Genomic DNA, 21,500 nt, shown 5'->3' with positions numbered 1-21,500 from the left:
AAGAACATCGAGAGAAATGAATGATAAAATGAATATGCTCTAAATTTGTATTTCAGATTTAATTTGATAATATGCAGTTAATCTTATTTATGTTGAAAAATACTTTTCACAATTATTTGTAATTTGTTTGTAAATAGAAAATATGTTCTGGATCCTAACAATTGCTCGATTCATGAGGGAAATAGTTTTTCCTGCAGATCTTTCTCCCATCAACTCATCCATGTTTCCATCCATTGATTCATCCATTCATTCATCCAGTTTTTAATAGGATCTTCCATAGACAAAGCACCGTGTTGGTCATTATGGTGTCTCTTTCATTACTTTGCTGCTTTAATAGTCCTTTAAGACTGTGTATACATTAGAAAATAATTGATCTGGTCTTTTTAGCTATCTATGTGATCATTTTGAGTCAGCCCCATAGCCAATATGAACGAACCTGATGAACTCCAATATGCAGGTCAAAATTGAAGTACTCAGGAAGTTTCTGTTTCCTTGAAGAAAGGAAAGTCAGTGTCTTCCTGTGTTGGGCTGTGATCAGAATGCACAAGGAGTGTTAAGAAGACACTCTCAAACTGTTACACATCCAAATCAGTTAACAAGGCTAGAAAACTGTTGAGAAAACATAGTCTATGGAAACTAGTTGGAGAGGATAGAGATGTGTAACCTGAAATGGGGAAATTTAGTGGCAAGGAGGACAAATGCTTAAAAATACCTGAAGTTCTAGCCCATGAATCGTAGCGGAGGCTTGTTCTCAGGGATTACAGGTAAGGTCCTAAGGAGTTCAGTGTTGTTAGCATGACCAACCGCATGCACCTCTTACCAAAGATAGTCCCAGCTTATGCCTGCTGCAGCGTTCACTCCTATCAATTACGTAGAGTGCCCCATTTCACTCAGAAGATCTCAGTGTAAACAAAAGTTGTATTTGCCCTAAGTTTTGTGGAACTGATACAATATTTTGTCCTACATAAGAAAGAGCTTTCCAATGATAAAGACTATTCAATCATATGATGGGACGGCTTGCAAAGCGACTATTTTCCTGTCACTGGTTAGGAACAAGCAGAGGCCTGCAGGTCACCTCTCTGGGATGTTCTAGACCAGAATTCCTTATTTGGTGAGAGGGTAAAGTTTGTGCCTTTTAAGCCTTCTGCCTTCTGATTTTAAGATTCTATTGTTTTATTTGTAAATATTCTATGGACAAATATCAGATCCATGACATACCTATGAGAACAAAGTTTTTAAAATACGCTTTTTCCTCTTACTAACATGAAGATATCTCTATTTTACATTTCATGGAATTTCTGTGGATGTTGACTAATTCTGGAGATGTGGCAAATCCACACTAGTAGTTCTACGTGTGGTACCTTGTGGAACGATGGGAGTCCCTGCCGTGATAAAGAAATAAGGCCGGGGAGGTACTGTTTAAGAATATGACCTGGACAGAAAATACATCCAACATTTATTGAAACTTATTTATTTAATATTGTAAACAGTTTGCTTTTATATTGATTTAATATATTGAATAGTTATTCTATGTTATAAATCACTTAGTATAGCAGTCTATTTCATGGTGTAAAATTAAGAGCACACTGCCTTTGAACTTAAACATCCCTTGTTAGAATCCTCAGTGTGCCAGTTATCAGTTTTGCGTTTTGAAATAAAATATTTAACTTCTCTCTGAGCCTCACCTTCTTCGTCTATCCTACAAAGAGACAACACTGCAATTTTGGAGTGTGACTCTGAGAATTAGAAATAATTATGTTAAATAACCTTGTACATAGTATGCTTTCAAAAAGTTCGCTCTGATGAGAGACTGTTTGGTGAACATGAAATCTATTTTAACCTACTTGTTACTATTTAATGCTGCTCTGTTTGTGCATCCTTGTGTTCAAGGTTGACTGTCCATTTGTTAGCACATCTGCATATTCCTCATAATTAATATCTTTTAAAATGACATATGGTTTAGTGACTGGAAATCGAGTCTTGCCTTCTGTTTTCAATTTGTTCATGACTCAATGACTCAGTATATGCATCTGAACTTTAATTTTCCATTCTGGAAACTAGGATTTAAAACCCTTGCTCATATGTACCTATTTCGGAAAATGATGAAGAAATGTGTAATCCAAGGATTTTGAATATGTGCCAGGCTGTTCAGTAATGCAGCAAGGATGCATATAGGTAAAAGGCCACCGTTTCTCCAATATTAAGACAAAAATCTAAATGAGAATGCCAAAAATGTAATCCCTGAAGTGAGGGGGTAATGTGGGGAAGGCTAGAGTCAGATTGTCAGATTCCTAGTGAGTCCAGCAAGAAGCATCACATCTAAATGGAATGAGCACAGGAAAAGTTGGTGGGAGCCATAGGCCCTGGAATGAAGCTGAGAACATCATTAACCTGGATGAACAATCTGATAGTGTCCCCAAGGCAGGGCCTCTGCAAGCCAGGAATCTCTGAAAGACAAGGCCCAGTGCACCCCTGGAAGTGAGTTTCTAACTTCCAAGTCCCCCGTAGCATTTATACCTCTTTTGTGCTGAGCATTCTTTTTTGGTGGTATAGTTATTTGAGTCAGGGCTTATCTGTTAAACATAGAGTAGATTATTTTATTCCTCCTCCTACCTATTCTGCCCTCTAACAAGAGCCTTGTGCAGAGTGGTATTCAATATCTTATATTAGAGAATTGAGTTGGATACAAAATATTACAGGCTTATTTGATATTTTAACACAGCATTTTATTTCACCATTTTGAAATGCACACACACAGGCAAAAAAAAAAAACAAAAAAACCACACACACACACACACACACACACACACCCCACAAAAGTAACATGTTGGTAGGACGCCCTGAGAAACATTTCAGTGCATATGGAAAGCACAGTGATTTCATATTCTCCCTAAAACGTTCTGCTTCTTGTCCCCACAGACTTAGTAGTCACCAACTACATTTGTAAAGCCTCTGTTTTTGTGTTTGAGAGCTCACCCCCAGAGTCTGATAAATCTGTAGGGAGCAAAGGTTTAGGACATGTGTAAATAAGTCATTTTCTATTTGTTTTTTGTTTTGATTTGTTTTCTTAGAGGAGTTTAGGACATGTGTAAATATTTGTCTATTTGGTTTTTTGTTTTCTTTTGTTTTTTAGGCAGAGAAGAGTCCAATCATTTTAAAGCTTAATAGAATTATATATTTAAAAGATTATACCATGTTGATTATTCTAATCTGTGATTTAATTTATTGCTTAATGTTTTGTATGAATTTTGTCTTCTGAAGCACGTCAAATTGGAAATTTTATTAAAAACCCACTTCCTTTGAATTTATAGATTGGGGTAGCTGTTTTATCCATTCGCTATGTAGAATTGGTATTTACTGGACAAGATGCGTTGATTCAGGAGGTTGTCTTGGAGTGTTTGCCCCGCGAGGGTCATATTAAACTTGAGAGAAGCTTTTTGAGCAGCATAGCATCTTGGAGACAATATATCAAGCTGATGGATACAGGGTTCTTCTGTTAAGAAACCAGCAGTGGAATTATGGCTGGCTCCCAGTTATTGCTTTGGTGCTAAGGAGCCTCTGAGGATTAAATCTAGGATAAAAGGGGTTAAACAGAGGGGAAAGGAAGGTTTCCAGAATGCAGTGTTACTGGAAGCATACAGAATGAGTCGTCATATATAAATAATTTAAGGTGACCATTCTGTTTGGAAATATTTTGCAATTTAATATATTCAAAGTGTACCAATTTAATGGAGCATATTGTTTTGTTATTACTCAGAAGAGAATTCGTGACACTTTATTATCATTATGAAGCCTACTTTGGGGCATTTCTTCCTGCTTTCTTAATAGAAAGGTAATGTAGTTTTTAACACATAAGGGATTTTTTGTGTGCATATTAAAAACTAATTTTTTCAGGGTTAATGACTTGAAATTCAGAATTTGGATTTTCAATTACATTATTCTCCTTGATGTAGGAAAATTAGAGAAAAATAATCAAATGAGAGACACGATTTTATGTGTTATACATTGTACGCAATTTCCACTTTACTTTTTGCCTGTTTTTACAGTGTACTTTTTTCTATCTGTGCACTTATTATAAATAAATTAAAGAATATATATCAAATAAGAAATCATGATTGTTTAAAACTACTTGTGTTCATAGATAAAACATCAGTTACTAAGCCTTTAGCAGTGAATGGCCTTTGAACCAAAATGTGAAGTTAAGAAGTGGGTAGTTGGTCCTGGACAGCAATCTTATTGCACTTTCTAGCCATGCCACACTTTTACGGATTGAAAGAATTATTTCATATCATTTACTGAAGACTTTTTATTTCCCTCTCCTCTTACGTCCGAGTTAGCCACACTGACCTTCTTACTGTTCCTTATACACAACCAGAATGTTTTCCTCCTTACCGGCTTTGAATGTACTGCTGTCTCTGGCTGGATTGTTCTTCCTCCAGACATTTGGTTGGCTACCTCCCTCATATCAGTGGAGTATCTGTTCAAATATTTCTGAATTGCATTTTCTTCTTATAATCTTCCCATCTAATTCAAGTGGTTACCTGTAACTAAAACTGCACAATTATTTTCTCCTTCTCATTCCTTACCCTGCTTCATTTTTCTGGAAAGCACTTATGGCCACCTGGTATTATTGTATACACAGTATTCACTTGTTTAATACCTGCTCCCTCCACTTGAATGTAAGCTACCTAGGGGCAGGGGTAGTGTCTATTTTATTCAGTGCTGTTCTCCTTCCACATGAAGAGTACTGCTTAGCACAGAGTGGAGCCTCAATAAATGTTTATTGAACAAATGAAGGAATTATTAATGAGCTCAAACTCATTACAACAGATTGTTGAAGCATGTAATCTAATTATTCTATTCTCATCACTGCCCATTCATTAGCCTCATTGTTCACAGGCAGGTTCTTCTGAATTGGAGAGTACACAAAATTGACACTCTGTACAAGATTATGTATAAAATAAAGTGAAAATGGACCCTGATATTTCATTTGTTCTCATTATTTTGATTACTTCTCCTTCTTCACCAATGGCCTCTGGTAATCCGTGGTCATTAGGAACCTATACTAGAATAATCAGAATGTTCCCAACAAATTATGTCATACTAGCAATGAAATTATGCTAAAGAAAGTTCAGGACAGTCCAATGTAATAATAGTAGTAATAGTTAACAACTAATAATTACCAGGGCCTAAAATCAGTTACTTTATTTACATGCTTTCTGAACTTCACAACAATTCTATAAAGGAAAGTGTTATACCTATTTTAAAGATTAGAAAATAATAGGTTCAGAGTCATTTGGCCATTTTCCTACAGGCACAGAGTTGTGCTTAATTTACTTTCAAGTTTCTGAATAGCTTTGGAGCAAATTGATGTGATTTAGAACAAATTTGAAATATACCTGTTGGAAAAATTAGTTAAATAACCAGAGTCATCAATTTTTTTAGTAGAATAGGCTTTAGTTTTACACATTCCTATTAGGCCTTCTAGAACCATTCAAGTAGATTTCCCTGGTAGGTTGTACCAAGCAGGTATGTTGAAATCAGAACAGATCTGTTGGAGATTCAACTAGACTAGAAAAACTGGTGTGCATGCTTCAACCTGCAAAATTGAATAAGGGCAGGAGGAAGGATAACTGTGAGAAGAAGTAACCGTATAAAACACACAGGGAAAAGTGTTTACTTTTTTACATTTTCATGGGTAAGCATTAAGGCTGGAATATGCTATATTCAGCCACTCATGTTTATTTATCATTCCAGAAAAATACAATTTTAGCAAACTTCCCATCCTCCAAAAGAAAAAACAAAAACAAAAAAAGCCATTGTGTTCATATGTAGTAGCGTGATTAAGGCAGCAATGGATGATATAAATGGGAAGAATATGAGATCTGGACTGCTTTGGTGTTCAATTGCTTGGTCTGTTGAACAAAGAGTTAAATTTAAAAGGTACTTTACTATTTGCTTCACTAAATTCCCTCCATGTTTTCAGTTAGACAAACAGAAGTACAGGTGGGAATGTGCAGCATATTCATTTGTTTTGCTGTTTGGGGGCTGGCTTTTAAGACTGAAATACTAATGTAATTGTGTTGAAATGAACAATAAGGAAGTACAGGAGTTCAGGAATGAAAATGTTAAATTAAATGGACCATGTTTAACATTGTTGTTGATCCTGAGGAACAGTTTTTCCAGTATATGGAGCATTTCGATTCCATCCAGCATATGTTCTCCACAGTTTTCTCTGCTCTAATTCATCTGTGTTTTTCGACAGCTCCAGATGGCGTGCTGCCTCCCAGGCTTTCATCTGCCACTCCAACCAGTCTTCAGGTTGTCTGGTCTACACCAGCTCGTAATAACGCTCCTGGCTCTCCCAGATACCAACTCCAGATGAGGCCTGGCGACTCCACCCATGGATTTCTAGAGTGAGCATTCTACTTCATCCATCCTATCTATCAGATGGGTTAAACAATATAGACATAACATTTTTGAAGAGTAGGTCGGTTCTCATTTGCAAAAAATATAGTTACCTTTTATTTTTTATTTTATTTATTTATTTTATTATTAGACTTTAAGTTCTGGGGTACATGTGAAGAACATGCAGGTTTGTTACATAGGTATGCACATGCTATGGTAGTTTGCTGCATCCCTCACCTTTTGAAAGTTCAAAAAAACAAAAAACAGGCAAACAACTTAGAGGATAATTATTTGCTTTTCAGAAATATCTATTATTTATGTAGCATTTAAAGTAAGATTTATTCCCACTGAAACTTTTCATGAGCACTTGTGTTTCATAAAGCAATGAAACTAACAAAATGATGTCTGAACTGTTGCTAACAAATTATAATACCTATTCTACAATTCCACATGGCAGTCTCAACACTGCTAGGATTTACATTGCGTATAAATACAAGATTACAAACTCTCAACCAAACGGCCACTTATTTTAAAAGCGATCTCATTTGATGGCAGAAAATTACAGTACTTAAATGTATGTTGACATTCTCTAAAATTTTTTTTGTAGTAAAAAATTTACTTCCTTGTATTTCTTTGAATGTCTAAAACTTCCTAATTCACATTTCTTTCCCATATAGGTTATTTTCCAATCCTTCTGCATCGTTAAGCTATGAAGTGAGAGATCTCCAACCGTACACAGAGTATATGTTTCGGTTGGTTGCCTCCAATGGATTTGGCAGTGCACATAGTTCTTGGATTCCATTCATGACTGCAGAGGACAGTAAGTGGTCTGAACAATACATAGCCAAATGTCTTCTACATTAGGGAGTTTAAAATGTCTTCAATATTTTCCAAAGCAAAGAGATGAGCCTCCCCTATTTACTTGTCGTTTAGCGACAATAATCTTTTCTAGGGCAGGAGAGGGGGCAAAGGTGATCAGTCTTTCCAGAAAAAAAAAGTAATGTGGTCTTGGGGGGCTGGAGGGTTAGGTCTACAGACAGGACAAAGTAATTCACTATAAATTATGATATGGCCCCATTCTATCCTTCAGGGTACACCTCAGTGCCCTGAAAGAGAAAGGTTGTCATCTTCTGCCCTATGACTGAAGTTCTCTCTTTCGGAGGAATTCTAGCAGGCAGAAGAAAATGAAATATGGACCTTATTAATGAGGCTGCTTACATATACTCGTTCCTGGAAACAGGTTTCATTTTCCTGCTTTTACCCATACCCTAAAGACAGCCCCCAGCATAGAGAGGTATAATCTGATAATAGTGTACTATAAAGGGTGGATTGAGATTCCCTTATTCAACCAATAAAGAGAATTTTCTAGTTGTTCACTAAACAGTTATTCTTGAATATATTTCCTAGATTGTATTTGGGAACAAATACATGACTATAACATTTAGTTTTATGCAAATTACCTCTATAAAGGCATACATATGAAAGTATAGGGGTTTTTAAAGAAAAGTTAGAAATTAAATCAAGCTACACAGAGTGAATAAGGACATTGTATCTTTGAACAATTAGGTTTTTGAGTTAATCTTGTCAAGTCTTTTAATCACAGCCATCTTAGGAGATGTTCTCTGTTGGCCCATTGCCATGCTGGCTCTATATCCAGTGAGAACATAAATGACTTTCAAAAGCCTAGATATTAACACAAAGATATGGTATTTGCAATAATATCAATAGTTTATTTAAATGTATAGTTTTATTTCTATAATACCTTTAATTGTATTATTTTCGTGAGGATAATACATCAAATGAGACAGAATCAGTACAATCTGTCTTGTTTAAAGTTGACTTTATTTTTACAAAAAAAAAACCCACCATTATAAGCTATAATGTTTAATACTTAATCCATTTCTTCCAATTCATAATTACTCCCTGGGAGCAAGTTAGGTACTTTGCAAGGGCACACTCAGCATTTTTGTTCTCAGGGGTATCATTTAGTAAATTATCAGCACAGTCCAATAAACGGCACCCAAAGTCCAGAAAGCTTTAATACACCACCTTTGAGGAGGAACATTGCATGCACTCTGGAGAATCTGGATGCCATGGTCACCAGTTGTATTCAGATTTATGGACTGAGGAATTCACACTTAAAATAGATTTTTTTAAGAAACATTTAAAACAGCTGAAGATAGATTTGTAATCCCCTTATATATAGCATCATGCTTAATGGCACTAAATAAAGATTAACCAAAAATAATTATTCAGGCTCAATAGAATGCCAGGAAAAATGCTTGGAAGAAAGGAGAAAGCATTTTCTTTTTTTTTGGTACAGCATTTTCTGTTCCCCTAGAGAAAGGGCAACACTCAAATTTCCTCAGTGGTAATCTGCCCACAATTCTTATTGAATGAGGGCCATGACCTGCTGTATATAGGCAGGGACGTAGCACATAAATAAGCAAAGTCCAAAATATTATAAAATACCAATTAGCATAGTATCCTTTGTTGAGCAAACTTACCTTTGGTCTCTTTTTACTACAAAACAAGTCTTATAGACCGTACATGGTTAGAATTTTCATACGCAGAGACCCTACCATTGTTGTAATATTTACAGCTTGAGTTTGAAATCAGTGGTATTAATCTTTCATTTTCCTTAAGTAAGAATTAGTAATGCTTAGATAAATAGCAGGTATGAACTCATAACCATCAGTTTTGTTTAAATCCATTCCCTGAAATGAATTAACCCTTCCTCTGCTTTGTAGGTACACTGTGAAGTCGCATACTTAGCAAAGAACTAGAAGGAGGCCATGTGTGCCTGCAGATTATGTTAGCAGTGAATACTCACCCCTGAGACATGGTGACAGGGTATTGTATATTTTGGATGTCAGTAGAGATGGATGCCATCTGTGAAAGGATGTGCAATTAAGTTGACAAAGACTGAGTGATTGGCATTGGGCACAAGCAGTTTTTCTGTCAAGGCTACAAAGCATTGCTTATAAAACCATCCATGCTGACTGTTCCATGCCAGAATCACACTTCATACCTGATCCTGACCATCACCTCACTCTCACCAAAGTGCAATTTTCTTTTCTTTCTCTTTTTTTTTTTTGGAAAGGGAGTCTCACTCTGTCACCCAGGCTGGAGCGCAGTGGCACTGTCGGCTCACTGCATGCTCTTCTCCTGGGTTTAAGCAATTCTCCTGCCTCAGTCTCCCAAGTAGCTGGGATTATAGGCACCCACCACCATGGCCAGCTAAATTTTTTATATTTTTAGTAGCGATGGGGTTTCACCATGTTGGCCAGACTGGTCTCGAGCTCCTGACCTCAGATGATCCGCCCCTCTCAGCCTCCCAAAGTGCTAGGATTACAGGCATGAGCCATCACACCCAGCCCAAAGTGCAATATTCAATGTAGAAATTTCACATATTGTCTTATACAATGAAACAGAGAAGTCACCTCATGCCCACATTTAAATTTCATACCATTAACAGGCACCTTTCTGTATCAGCCACAGCCTCAAAACTTCCCAGTGCCGAAATGGGTCACCAGTGGCAATATTTTTAGTGTGATCTTTTAAGACAGTGATTTTCAAGCCTGTGACACTGGTGAAACCACCAAGAGAAACCTAGGCAGACAGTGAGCTACAGCCAGAGAAGCAAGTGAGTGGGTGCAGAGAAGTTATCATGGACAGAGAAACAGGATGAGAAGAATTTTAATAGATTTTTTTTCAAATAATTTGTCACTTACACCAGTGTGCCACCAATATCCAGTTCCATGCATTTTTAAAAATCTGGCGTGCTGATGCCAAATAATAATAATGCACATTTCCTATGAATATTTTAAATCCTGTTAAATGTGTGTTAATAGAAGATGTTTGTTCCACCCAATTTGGTCAGTGTAGTGTTTAACTGTTTGCAACCAGATAAATACAAACAACACATTATACTTTAAATGTGCTGCTGGCAGTCCATGCACCTGGCATGTCCACAGCTTGCAAAAATGTCCTAAGATTATGTTAGACTTGGGAGCATGTATTTAATAAAATAAAGGCACTTGCCTAACGGCTGAAAATGTTGGTATCTTTAAACCAGAGATAACCATGACTCCTAATTATATTATTGTTCTTTCTCTCTTGTATGTGTGCAATTGTTTTCTGTATGGCATATAAATGTAGAGATTGGACTTGGCAGGGAGGGCGAGTTTCTTAAAACTTCAGCTTAAATGTGGATGTACGCTTTTGCCTACTGAAATCCCACCTGTGTAAACTATGAAATAATCTACTTTTTCTTAAAAATGTGGATTCCCTGGTCCGAAAAAGTCAGACAATCTGTTTCTCTTAAGATTTCCCAGGAAAGAAGATTGAAATATGGAATATCTAGTCATTTCATTAATTTTAATGACAAACATATATGATATACAAAGCAATCAGATCAACTAATGAAATTGAAATTATTTTCTAAAAATCACTTCTCTGCCTCCAAAAAAAACCCCTAACTTGAATTCGCTCTAGATTTAAACTATTTAGTTGGCTTATATTTAAAATTTTTGATCATTTCCAAATTTGTAGTTTAAAATTCCACATTTATCATTTTTAACCACTAATCTAAGAGACATTACTGCATAAAATCTGTGGAATTCAAAGTTTATTCTGTAGGTTTACTTAGACAACTTTTCATGTGTTCATATTTTGATGACACGATATTTTAAGTGTGGTTATATGCTGCATAATATTTCAGTTAATGATGAACCACATATATGATAGTGGACTCATAAGATTATGATATCATATTTCTACTGTACCTTTTCTATGTTTAGGTACACACTTATCTTTGTGTTACAGTTGCCTACAGTATTCAGTACAGTAACATGATGTACAGGTTTGTAGCCTAGGAGCAACAGGCTATAACCTACAAACGAGGTGTGTAACAGGCTGTACCATCTAGGTTTGTGTACGAACACTCTGGGATGTTTGTACAACAATGAAATCACCTAATAGTGCATCTCTCAGAACGTATTCCTGTCGTTAGGTGACACAAGACTGTATCATTGCCATACTATATTTGCTCATTGCATTACATCTCGTTGTTTTTTCACATTTATAATTGCACTGTAAAGAAAGGAAGGGGCAATGAAGGAAATTATACCTGGGTCCTGCTTTACTTTTCCCCTCTGCAGCCTTCACCCATCTTTTAGATACTCATAATAATTTACAAAGGAACAGAGGTTCTTCTGGAGTAAGACAGAAAGGCAATGTAATGTCAGTTGAAATCTAGATGTAACAGAACGTGCTTCTTCCTCTTCTGTTTCTTGACATAATTCTCATTCATCAAGCCCCAGCTCAAGTGTCACTTCCTCTGTGAAGTTGTCTCTTTTCGTTGCTCCCTTAGAAATTTGCTTTGTGTTTACTAGTGCATCATCAATATGTCCTTCTGAATTGTAATGTCTCAGGACCTAGGGATCTGTCTCAACTGTCTTTGTATCACCAGTGTCTGGTGGAGGGTCTTATATATATGAGTAGATGCCCCAGAATTGTTACTCAGAATACTGATTAAAAACATAATTTGACTGAAATAAATCCACAAAAACTCAAGCAAATATTTACTGGGTACCTACTATGTACCAGGAACTGAAAGAGATATGAAAGTTGCAAGGATGGATAAGACATTGTGTTTCCCTTGAGATTTCCACTGTCTGGCAAGGAACACACACAGTCAAACCATAGAATGAGAGAGCTAAGTTGTCCATGAGAGCAAGCCCAGAGGAAGCACATGGCCCCTCAATATGAGGGCCAGGGAAGCCTGCCCAGAGAAGATTAGGAGAGGAAATTGGAAACAATTTATGTTTGGAGTGCACTCTATTATCAAAGTTCAATTTACACCATCTCCATTGGTTCAGGATAAGGCTGGAAAGCAATTGCCATCCGAGATGTCCACTGACACATGAGACCTGGAGAGGGACTCTCAGGTTGTCCTGTCAGTCGTTCCAGCCTCTGAATATGAGGCAGGGAGAGTGGGGACAAGAGGTGAATGTAAGAGAGAGGCATTCCAAAAATGATCATCTTTTTTTTGTCTCGGTGATAGGCAAGCTGTTGGCTATCCCTCTGATTCAGCATTGGCTGCTGTCTAGGCTAGGTTAACAAATGTTCTAGTTAGAGAGGCTTCTGCCAGCCCCAAACTATGTGCTATTCAGAATGAACGGGAGGGATACGTAGAAAGAATTTTAAAACAGGGCCGGGCGTGGTGGCTCACACCTGTAATCCCAGCACTTTGGGAGGCTGAGGAGGCAGGTGGATCACCTGAGGTTGGGAGTTCAAGACCAGCCTGACCAATGTGGAGAAACCTCGTCTCTACTAAAAATACAAAATAAATAAATAAATAAATAATAATTAGCCAGGCATGGTGGCTTATGCCTGTAACCCCAGCTACTCAGGAGGCTGAGGCAGGAGAGTCCCTTGAACCCAGGAGGCAGAGGCTGCGGTGTGCCAAGATTGCACCATTGCACTCCAGCCTGGGTAAGTTGAAACTCCATCTCAAAAAAAAAATTCTAAAACAAAACAATTTTTCCCGTTTTTATTTTCACAACCTGTAATAAGAGTAAAATACTCTTAGGCTGTGTAACAGAAGAGGAAGGAAACATATGGCATAAAATTTGATAAATTGATTAAGATAATTCTAGAGTAAGACTTCCGAATCATTTAAGTGCATGTGTACCCTTCAGAGGACTGAACTGAACTCTTAAAATGAATATTGCGTGCCAAAATTTTATGCTTAGTGCATTTTAGAATTTAAAGTTTCACTTGCATCCTTAAGAGCATTCTATGCAGCAAGAGGAAAATAGGAATATTTTTAAATGAGGGTGGAACATATTTATGTGAGTACATTTTAATGAATGAAGGAAGAGGAAATACAAGTTTCAGTAGTGCTACACAATTATTTTGCTTTCTCCACTCCAGATATTTTTCCAATTGCTTTAAGTATTAACCGCTGATTGCTGACATGTTTATCCTTTCAAACGGTAATTCAGGTGTCAATTTTGCATAGAACAGAAGACCCATGATCAAAAATGACATTTCTAATCTGCTGATTTTGAGAGAAAAATGGTTCTGCATGTTTGTCACTACATATTTTGTTGTCTGTTGCATCGATTTTCTCCACAAATTCCTGATGTTTCACAGTTAACAAATGCAAATATTTGTGATTATTTTTATATTTTAATTTTATAGTGTAAGATCAAAAGGAACTTATCAAAAATTCTATCCACCTTGCCTCCGTTTCCCGCTTGAGCTCTTGAATCTTCTCTGGGCACTAAAAGTATGCTGCTCTTCCAAATATAAGGTGTTTGTAATAACTGTGTTTCTTACAGCTCAATAATGCAGGTTAAAGTAATGAAAAATCGTGTTTTATGTTTACTTTAAGAAATTGATAAACAAAATTTTATAGCTACCTTATAATTACTACTTAAATTTTATTGAGCTTGTATTATATGCAGGACACTTTAACAGAACAGTATATCCTCTCATTATCCAGAAATGCTATCTGCTGGCCTTTCACTATTTTAGAAAACTATTCTTGTTCTTTAGCTTTGGAAAAGTTAAATTGTCGATATTTGAAAACTCTCAGTGGACTGTATGAGATGATTCAAACCTAGTGCCACAGGTTGATATTTAATGGCATGAGCTTAGTTTTAAGTCTCAAATCTTAAATTCTTGGAGAGTCAGGTATCTAAAAACTGCTAGTTATTAACAAAAAGATGGATGTTTACCATAATCATTTTCTATAGCGTTTTATATAGCAGCTGCCTGTAAAAGAATACTCCGTAAGGCTAAAATAATACATCGATTCATTTAAGCTTATTATCTTCCTCATTTTGGTAACATCCCTGTAAACAGAGTTGATTTGCTATATTTGGAAAAGGTCAGAGAAAGTTTTGCCCGAATAATATAAGGAGTGAATGTGATGGCCTTTAGGTTTTTTAGGACATTTTCCTGACTTCATGAATTCTCACATCAATGCATTTTATTTTCTGCGCCAAATTATCACAGACGCATCCACTGCTATTCACCTCACAATATGCCCAAGTTCTAGAAGTTGAAACATTCTTTCTAAACAATACTCTCCTGATAACAGGAGAAATAGAGAAAAATATTCCCGAATATTGGTTCTCCTATTTGCAAATTGTCAAATAATGTCCTCTCGATTCCAACGGCCTTTTAGCCTTCATGATTCCTTTCATTAGATAATGGTGCCTATGTTACACAGCCCATTTCTTTTTTTTTGTCAGCATCAAGAGGCTGATAGTTCATTTCTCTGCAAAACTGCAGTGCCCATTCTTAATTTTTGTTTTGAGAAATAACTGTTGTACCCTCTTTATTATCACCAAGATTAATAATATTTCTTTATTTTATTGCTCCTCTTACATTTGGATCTTTTATTATGAGCTGTCAAAAATTCTTTTGGGAAGTAGTTGGGGTATAAATAATAAATCGATAAGAGAATTCATGATTAAAGACAGGATAGAATCCATTATTCTTCTGTTAACATTTCAGTAGTGAATAAGAAAAGCCTACATGAACAATTAGCACACAATATATTGCTTTATATAATTATACATCCATATATATGCCACCTTGATTTTTAATTCACTGGTAAATTTAGGGGATACTCATTTATGGAGTTAATATTACCGAAAAGAGTTTTTAAGCTGAGGCTTTAATTAGAATGGTAAAATGTTGCTTCAGGGGAGCAATGAGAATGTAACAAGAAAACTGATCAATCGTAGGTAACTCTAATAGCAAACAAGTGGAGAAGACACACAAAACCACTGAAAGTTATAAACACACTCAAGTTGTGAGTCATTCGAACTGGGTATTCAGACACATGCATAAAATACACACAAGTGTGCACAAACACACACCCCTTCCAATATACACACCTGAATATAAAACTAAATAAGCAGACTCCTCTGTTAACAATTTTATTACTCTATTTTAGGCTGGGGCTGAACTTTTGAAGCTGATAGGCAAAATAGTTTCCCATAAAAGATAATTTCATTTGCCAAAATGAAACTACTTTCCATTATTAATGTTGTCATGAAATGGTTTGAAATATGAATCTGTGATCTGGACAGAAAGGGATGCTCCTGTTCACAGCTCCAGGAGGGAGTTCTCTAAACAATTACACCCACGGAGAGCGCTGTACGGTTGTATTTTCATCACCAGCCAGCTGAGCTGTGTGCCTGCTATACTCCCAGTCTCCCCTCCAGTGACAGCCGCATTGACAACATGTTATACTCCACATTGATTTTACAGTTAAGGAGCTGATTGTGATATATAGGGATTTTAAGAATTCAGCTGAGAGGCTGACTTTTGCCTTTTATCATTCCATTAAAATTTTATAACCATCTTTTTCATGTCATTTCATCCATGAATTCTTACTTTAGAAAGTGATAGCTACTGCTGTAAGCATAACTTTTCTCATGTTCAGAGCTTTTTATTGTATTAGCAAACTACCCCAATTATAGTTATTACTCATGTTTTACATAATTGTGGTGACCCTTTCGACCATGCAGTTGCAGGCCAGTTGATTTGTATATAGAATTAGATGATTCGGCTTATCATTTTAAAGCACTAAATTGAAAGAGTGCCAAGAGTCAGGTTTTAACACTTCCCTAGCCAAAGGAGCTAATTAAGCTGCTTTCAGCTTCCTCTCCAGAATCACACAAGTTAAAGGACCCGTCTGCAACAAGAGCAGAGAATCTGCTCAGCCAGAGCGGGAAGCTAATAAAATGTATGCTGGCTTTTAAGGGGGGAAAAAATCATGAAATTGAAATTGAACATCTCTTATTCCCCAAGATAAGAGATCATCTTTAAGAACAGGCTGTGTTCTGTGGGGGTTTGAAGTGCAAGTTCATCTCATTATCATGGATGGTTCACCCATAATGCTATCATCATATTCAGGAGAAATAAAAGCCTTATCCCCCTCATCACAGAGAACAAACTGCATCATTGTTGTTTCTTTTCCCTAAAGAAGCTCACAGTTTGATAGTTCACATATGAAGAATAATTATGCAAGACCCAGATGAAAACCCTAATAAAAAATATTCTGATTTTTAAGTGTATATTCCTCTCTTTGGGGCAGAGAGGGTGAGATAAGGTTAGACATTAAAGACTTGAATCTCCACCATTGATTTTACGAAACCCAATCTCAGGGGATTTGGGATTTTTTTAGATTTCAAAACAACATTGATCTCTTACAAGACTTGTACCTGCTTTTCTCTGGGAAATAGCCAAATCTAGATGACAAGTATAAATAAGAAAGGAGCTATATCCCCATTTTGATATAATAATTGCTACTGCTACTCTATACCAGAGAGCAAAAGTAACAAATATTATAGTGGTTTTAAGAAAGCTTTAAAATGAAAGCTAACAAGAGACTAAAACGGAAAATGTGATCCATATCAACACAGGGAGGGGAGCACTACACACTGGGGTCAGTTGGGGGGAAATAGGGGAGGGACGGTGGGGGGTGGGGAGCTGGGGAGAGATAGCAAGGGGAGAAATGCCAGATGTAGGTGATGGGGAGGAAGGCAGCAAATCACACTGCCACGTGTGTTCCTATGCAACAATTTTGCATGTTCTTCACATGTACCCCAAAACCTACATCTGGCATTTCTCCCCTTGCTATAAAAAAAAAAAAAATGAAACTATAAAAAAAAAAAAGAAAAAAAAAAAAAAGATTGCTGGGGGTTTTTTGTTTGTTTGTTTAGGGATATCCCTTCAAATAGGATACATTACCAAATTGTCAGAAATAGCTTGATTTTTGGGTTAGTACACTATAACATCTTTTGCTTCGAAAAGTAATTATGATTCTACCCTCAGTCCAGTTGGTGACAAATATGTGGATCCTGTTGTGTGAAAGTATGCCCATATAACCAACTATTATTGCAATCACTGGCCCTGCAAAGCAGTGGTTGCATTTAAAATTTCAACCTTTGGTGTAACACTGAATCGCATACACAGGCACACACATAATCAGCAATGTTTTAAACAATTACTAAATCCAAGTATATCTTTTTTAAAGATTTTCAATAAAATCTAATGTTCACAGAAAAATCTCATAAATGTCAAAGTTACTGTGGGCAGAAAAGGGGGATATAGTATTTTCTTGATCTGTTGTAGCAATTTATAGATTTCAGGCTGTGGTTTATAAGAATGCTAAATGTTCTGGAATTACAGCTGTTACTGATCAGTGATTGAGCCAGATTTGTGTTATTGCACCATGTTCTTGCTTGTACCTAGAGAGCAGTAAAGCCTCAATATAATAAAAAGCACCTGCATTTTAAATGAAATTTCAATTGAAAAACTTAACAGCCCTTCAAATTGCAGAATTTAACGCAGCCCAGTAAAGCTTAAATAACACTTTGCCTCCGCAGGCTGAGGGGTTTGCATTCAAGGTGACTTGATTGTGTCGCATGGTGAAATTATTTACAATTAAGGAATTTCTCTGGAGGGCTGCAGAATATTTGCTGTTCCACAACACCTATGCAGGCATATGGTGGGCCTTTTTCAGTATTCATGGAGCCTCCTGAACCTTTATGATAATTGAATCAGTTAGAGTGCTGAGTGGAGCAAGCATAAAACCTGTTAACCTAAAGGTCAGATCTGTGCATTGTTTATTTATCAGTAGGTGAAAGAGCTAAATCGGCAGCTTCTGTCACAGCCACAGTAAAAAATCACCTATAATATTAACAGGGAGTAGATAAATTGCAAAACATGGATTAGAATGATAAACAGAACCGAGTATAATATAGAATATATAATGAGAGATGCCGAAGGATTTTACTGGGCTGTAAAATATGCAAGTTTGTTATGATAGTGTTATTGATTAGAATTAGTTACTGGGGCTCTAGAAAAAAAATACAGTGGAAGCTAGAACTTCAGTAACAACTGCCCTCTTGAATGTTTATTACATTTATTTTTTTTAATCTCCATGATATTTTTAACCATTGGCGTGAATAGAAAGACATGATTCTGACAAAGCTCTCTTAGAGAGGAAAATGACAATTTTAGTTTCCTATTATTCAACAAGTATTTCACATGCATTTATGAGCAAAGCAATCACAGTCCTTGTCTTTATGGCACTTATTTGTTTACTTATTGGCCTTTACCAAGTGTTCATTTTCATACCCTAGTAGCAGAATTGCCACTCATTTTAGCTTTATTTTTGAGGAGATGTGCGACATTTCTAAGAGGTACCACCTTCGGGTTTATTCTACTTTACAGAACCCGGACCGGTAGTTCCTCCAGTTCTTCTAGATGTGAAGTCAAGAATGGTATTGGTCACCTGGCAGCATCCTAGAAAGTGCAATGGGGTTATTACCCATTATAACATTTATCAACATGGCCATCTATACTTGAGAACTCCTGGAAATGTCACTAATTGCACAGTGACACATTTGCACCCATATACTGCCTATAAGTTTCAGGTAGAAGCCTGCACTTCAAAAGGATGTTCCCTTTCGCCAGAGTCTCAGACCGTATGGACACTCCCAGAGGCACCAGAAGGGATTCCAAATCCAGAGCTGTTCTCTGATACTCCAACATCTGTAATTATATCTTGGCAACCCCCTACCCACCCCAATGGCTTGGTGGAGAATTTCACAGTTGAGAGAAGAGTCAAAGGAAAGGAAGAAGTTACTACCCTGGTGACTCTCCCAAGGAGTCATTCCATGAGGTTTATTGATAAGACTTCTGCTCTTAGCCCATGGACAAAGTATGAATATCGGGTACTGATGAGCACTCTTCATGGAGGTACAAACAGCAGTGCTTGGGTAGAAGTTACCACAAGACCCTCACGACCTGCTGGGGTGCAGCCACCTGTGGTGACGGTGCTGGGACCCGATGCAGCCCAGGTAAGATAGTGACTATTTTCTCTCCTTTGCAGACTTAGGAATGTACCCTGGATTGACTGTGTGTTGAACAGAGCCATCTACTGACTAAACAAATGCATTTGTTGTTTTAGGCATTCACTGGAGAAACTGGGTTTTGGCCTTTGGCCCAAACTACCTTAAATTCGACATCAGTTTTTCATTTCTCCCTGTATCCCCTTAATTATATTGTTGAGATGCTGCCATTTGCCTCGCACACCTGAAATACTTTGAATGCCACAATGGGATGCTTAGCTTAACCACCACGTCAGATTTAAATAGATCAGAAAATGAGAAGAGATGGGAAAATACGGAGGAATGAATTAGCATATTGACAAAATTTTCCATTACCAATAGTCTGATATTTTATAATAATCAAAGAATCAAAGTAATGGGGAAAGAAATAAAAAGAGCATATTAACGGACTATCCAGAAAGTGTTCATTTATTCCCCTCATTCTATTGGGAATGAACTCTAGAGGACAGGATAACTACCATTGTTTTGGCTGGCATACAAACTTCATTCAAGGGAAATTAGTGTAACCAAACAGGAGGGAGTTTTGTAGCTTAGAAGCCTCTTTTGTGTAAATACACACATGCTTCCATGGATTCAGTCTTGTACTACTGCCAAAAGCATTGGTACAGTAGTTTGCTCACCGGAGCACAAAACAAAGGACATTTACATAACAGCAAAGTTCATCTGCTGAAATTATTACTTGAATCTATGTTGTGTGTTCTCTCTCCCCGACCTAAAGCAAACACTAGATGATGCTAAACAGTGTAAATTGTTGAAGACATTTAATATAACCTATCAACTAAAAGCTATTTTTTAAAGTCTTTTTCAGTTTTAATATGAAACTGGTCAAAGCAACACACATTTTTGATATAAAATATTAAAAGCATATAGAATTCCATTAATTAAACACTAATGGGAAATTAATTTTAAGCACACAATGTACAAGGTTTATTGTATGAATTGAGCAACGTAAAGAATTGCCCTTGATTCAAAATAAAAACAAAACAAAAAAATCCATGCATAGAGTCAGTAATCATTTCAGAAATGCCTTTTTTTTAAACTTGGGGGAATTTTGTAAAACTTTGGTAGCAGTACCAATCACCCACTATGATGCAATAAAACAAACAGTCTCTTTACAAAGGCAACACTACATAATGGACATTGTTCTGGATTATTTCTAATAAAAATCTCATAACTAGGCATTACTGATTGTGGCCAATCTGAAAAACAGTAAGTATTTTCAGAAGAAGAAGAACTCAGTGCACAATTCTACTTGATTCAGCATATATATACAATAATTAAAACTGTCAAGAACCCAGAACAAGTTGCCTGGCTTTTTCTTCACATTTTTTTTCGCTTTTGTGGTTTTGTAGTATCATCCAGGAATTAAACAATATATATGGCTTGTCAGCTTGGTAGAGAAGTTTAGATTAGCGTGGGTAGAAAGCTGAATATCATAGGCACTCACTTGAGGCCACAAGGCATTAGTAACTGCAAGGCAGGAATCTAAATATCTCTATGAAGGTGCCTGAAATATATGAAAGTTGCATGTTAGTAATATTCTAAAAATTCATACTTTTTATTCTCATAACTAGAAAATAAAAAGGTATCAATAAGGAAAATCAACAGTAATACTCAGCTGAGTCTAGTATTTAATGCTATATGCTACTTAAATAGTATTAAGATACGGTGCTTCAGTGTTATTGGCTCACATGTTCAGAAAGATCTTAAAACTTTACCAAAGTACGTGTTCTCATGTTATAGCTTAGCTGGTAAATAGAGGTATATAACAGCTAAACAATGACTTCTCTTTGTAAAACATGAGACTTAAAAGTCAAAATTGCAAATAGAAAATATTTTATGTGGAATAACAGAAGGATAGTTATTAATGTGTTATTAAGAAATTAATTCAGTTATTTATCATAGAAGGTTGTTCCAAGTATTAGGATGGATGAAGGAAATTGTCAATAATATTAGCAACAGTAACAATAATAATTTCAGATCTATTGACATTTAAGGAACGCCAGTAAATGAGTGCATGTCTTTATAATAGTGCCTCTTTTAGGCAGTGGGGATACAGAAGAGATCAAGATAAAGTCTCTAGCCTCATGATGATTACATTTTAGACAGAATGCAAACAAATAACTGTATAATATGCCTGAAGTG

General features: G+C 36.4%; 1 protein-coding gene across 2 annotated transcripts in view; it reads left to right on the top strand.

The window, feature by feature from the left end:
* The window catches only part of USH2A (usherin), a 763,828-nt gene that overhangs the window by 486,402 nt on the left and 255,926 nt on the right, over positions 1-21,500 (top strand). For both annotated transcript variants that reach the window (XM_032289234.1, XM_032289233.1), the window contains exons 38-40: positions 6,266-6,416; positions 7,086-7,228; positions 18,676-19,304. In XM_032289234.1, the coding sequence (XP_032145125.1) occupies positions 6,266-6,416; positions 7,086-7,228; positions 18,676-19,304 (923 nt within the window). The remainder of the gene's footprint in view (positions 1-6,265; positions 6,417-7,085; positions 7,229-18,675; positions 19,305-21,500) is intronic.

Source organism: Sapajus apella, unplaced genomic scaffold (genome assembly GCF_009761245.1).
Source record: "Sapajus apella isolate SASKATOON/1434 unplaced genomic scaffold, GSC_monkey_1.0 scaffold22, whole genome shotgun sequence".
In the NCBI taxonomy this organism is placed as follows: domain Eukaryota; kingdom Metazoa; phylum Chordata; class Mammalia; order Primates; family Cebidae; genus Sapajus; species Sapajus apella.
This window is presented reverse-complemented; position numbering and strand designations above follow the sequence as displayed.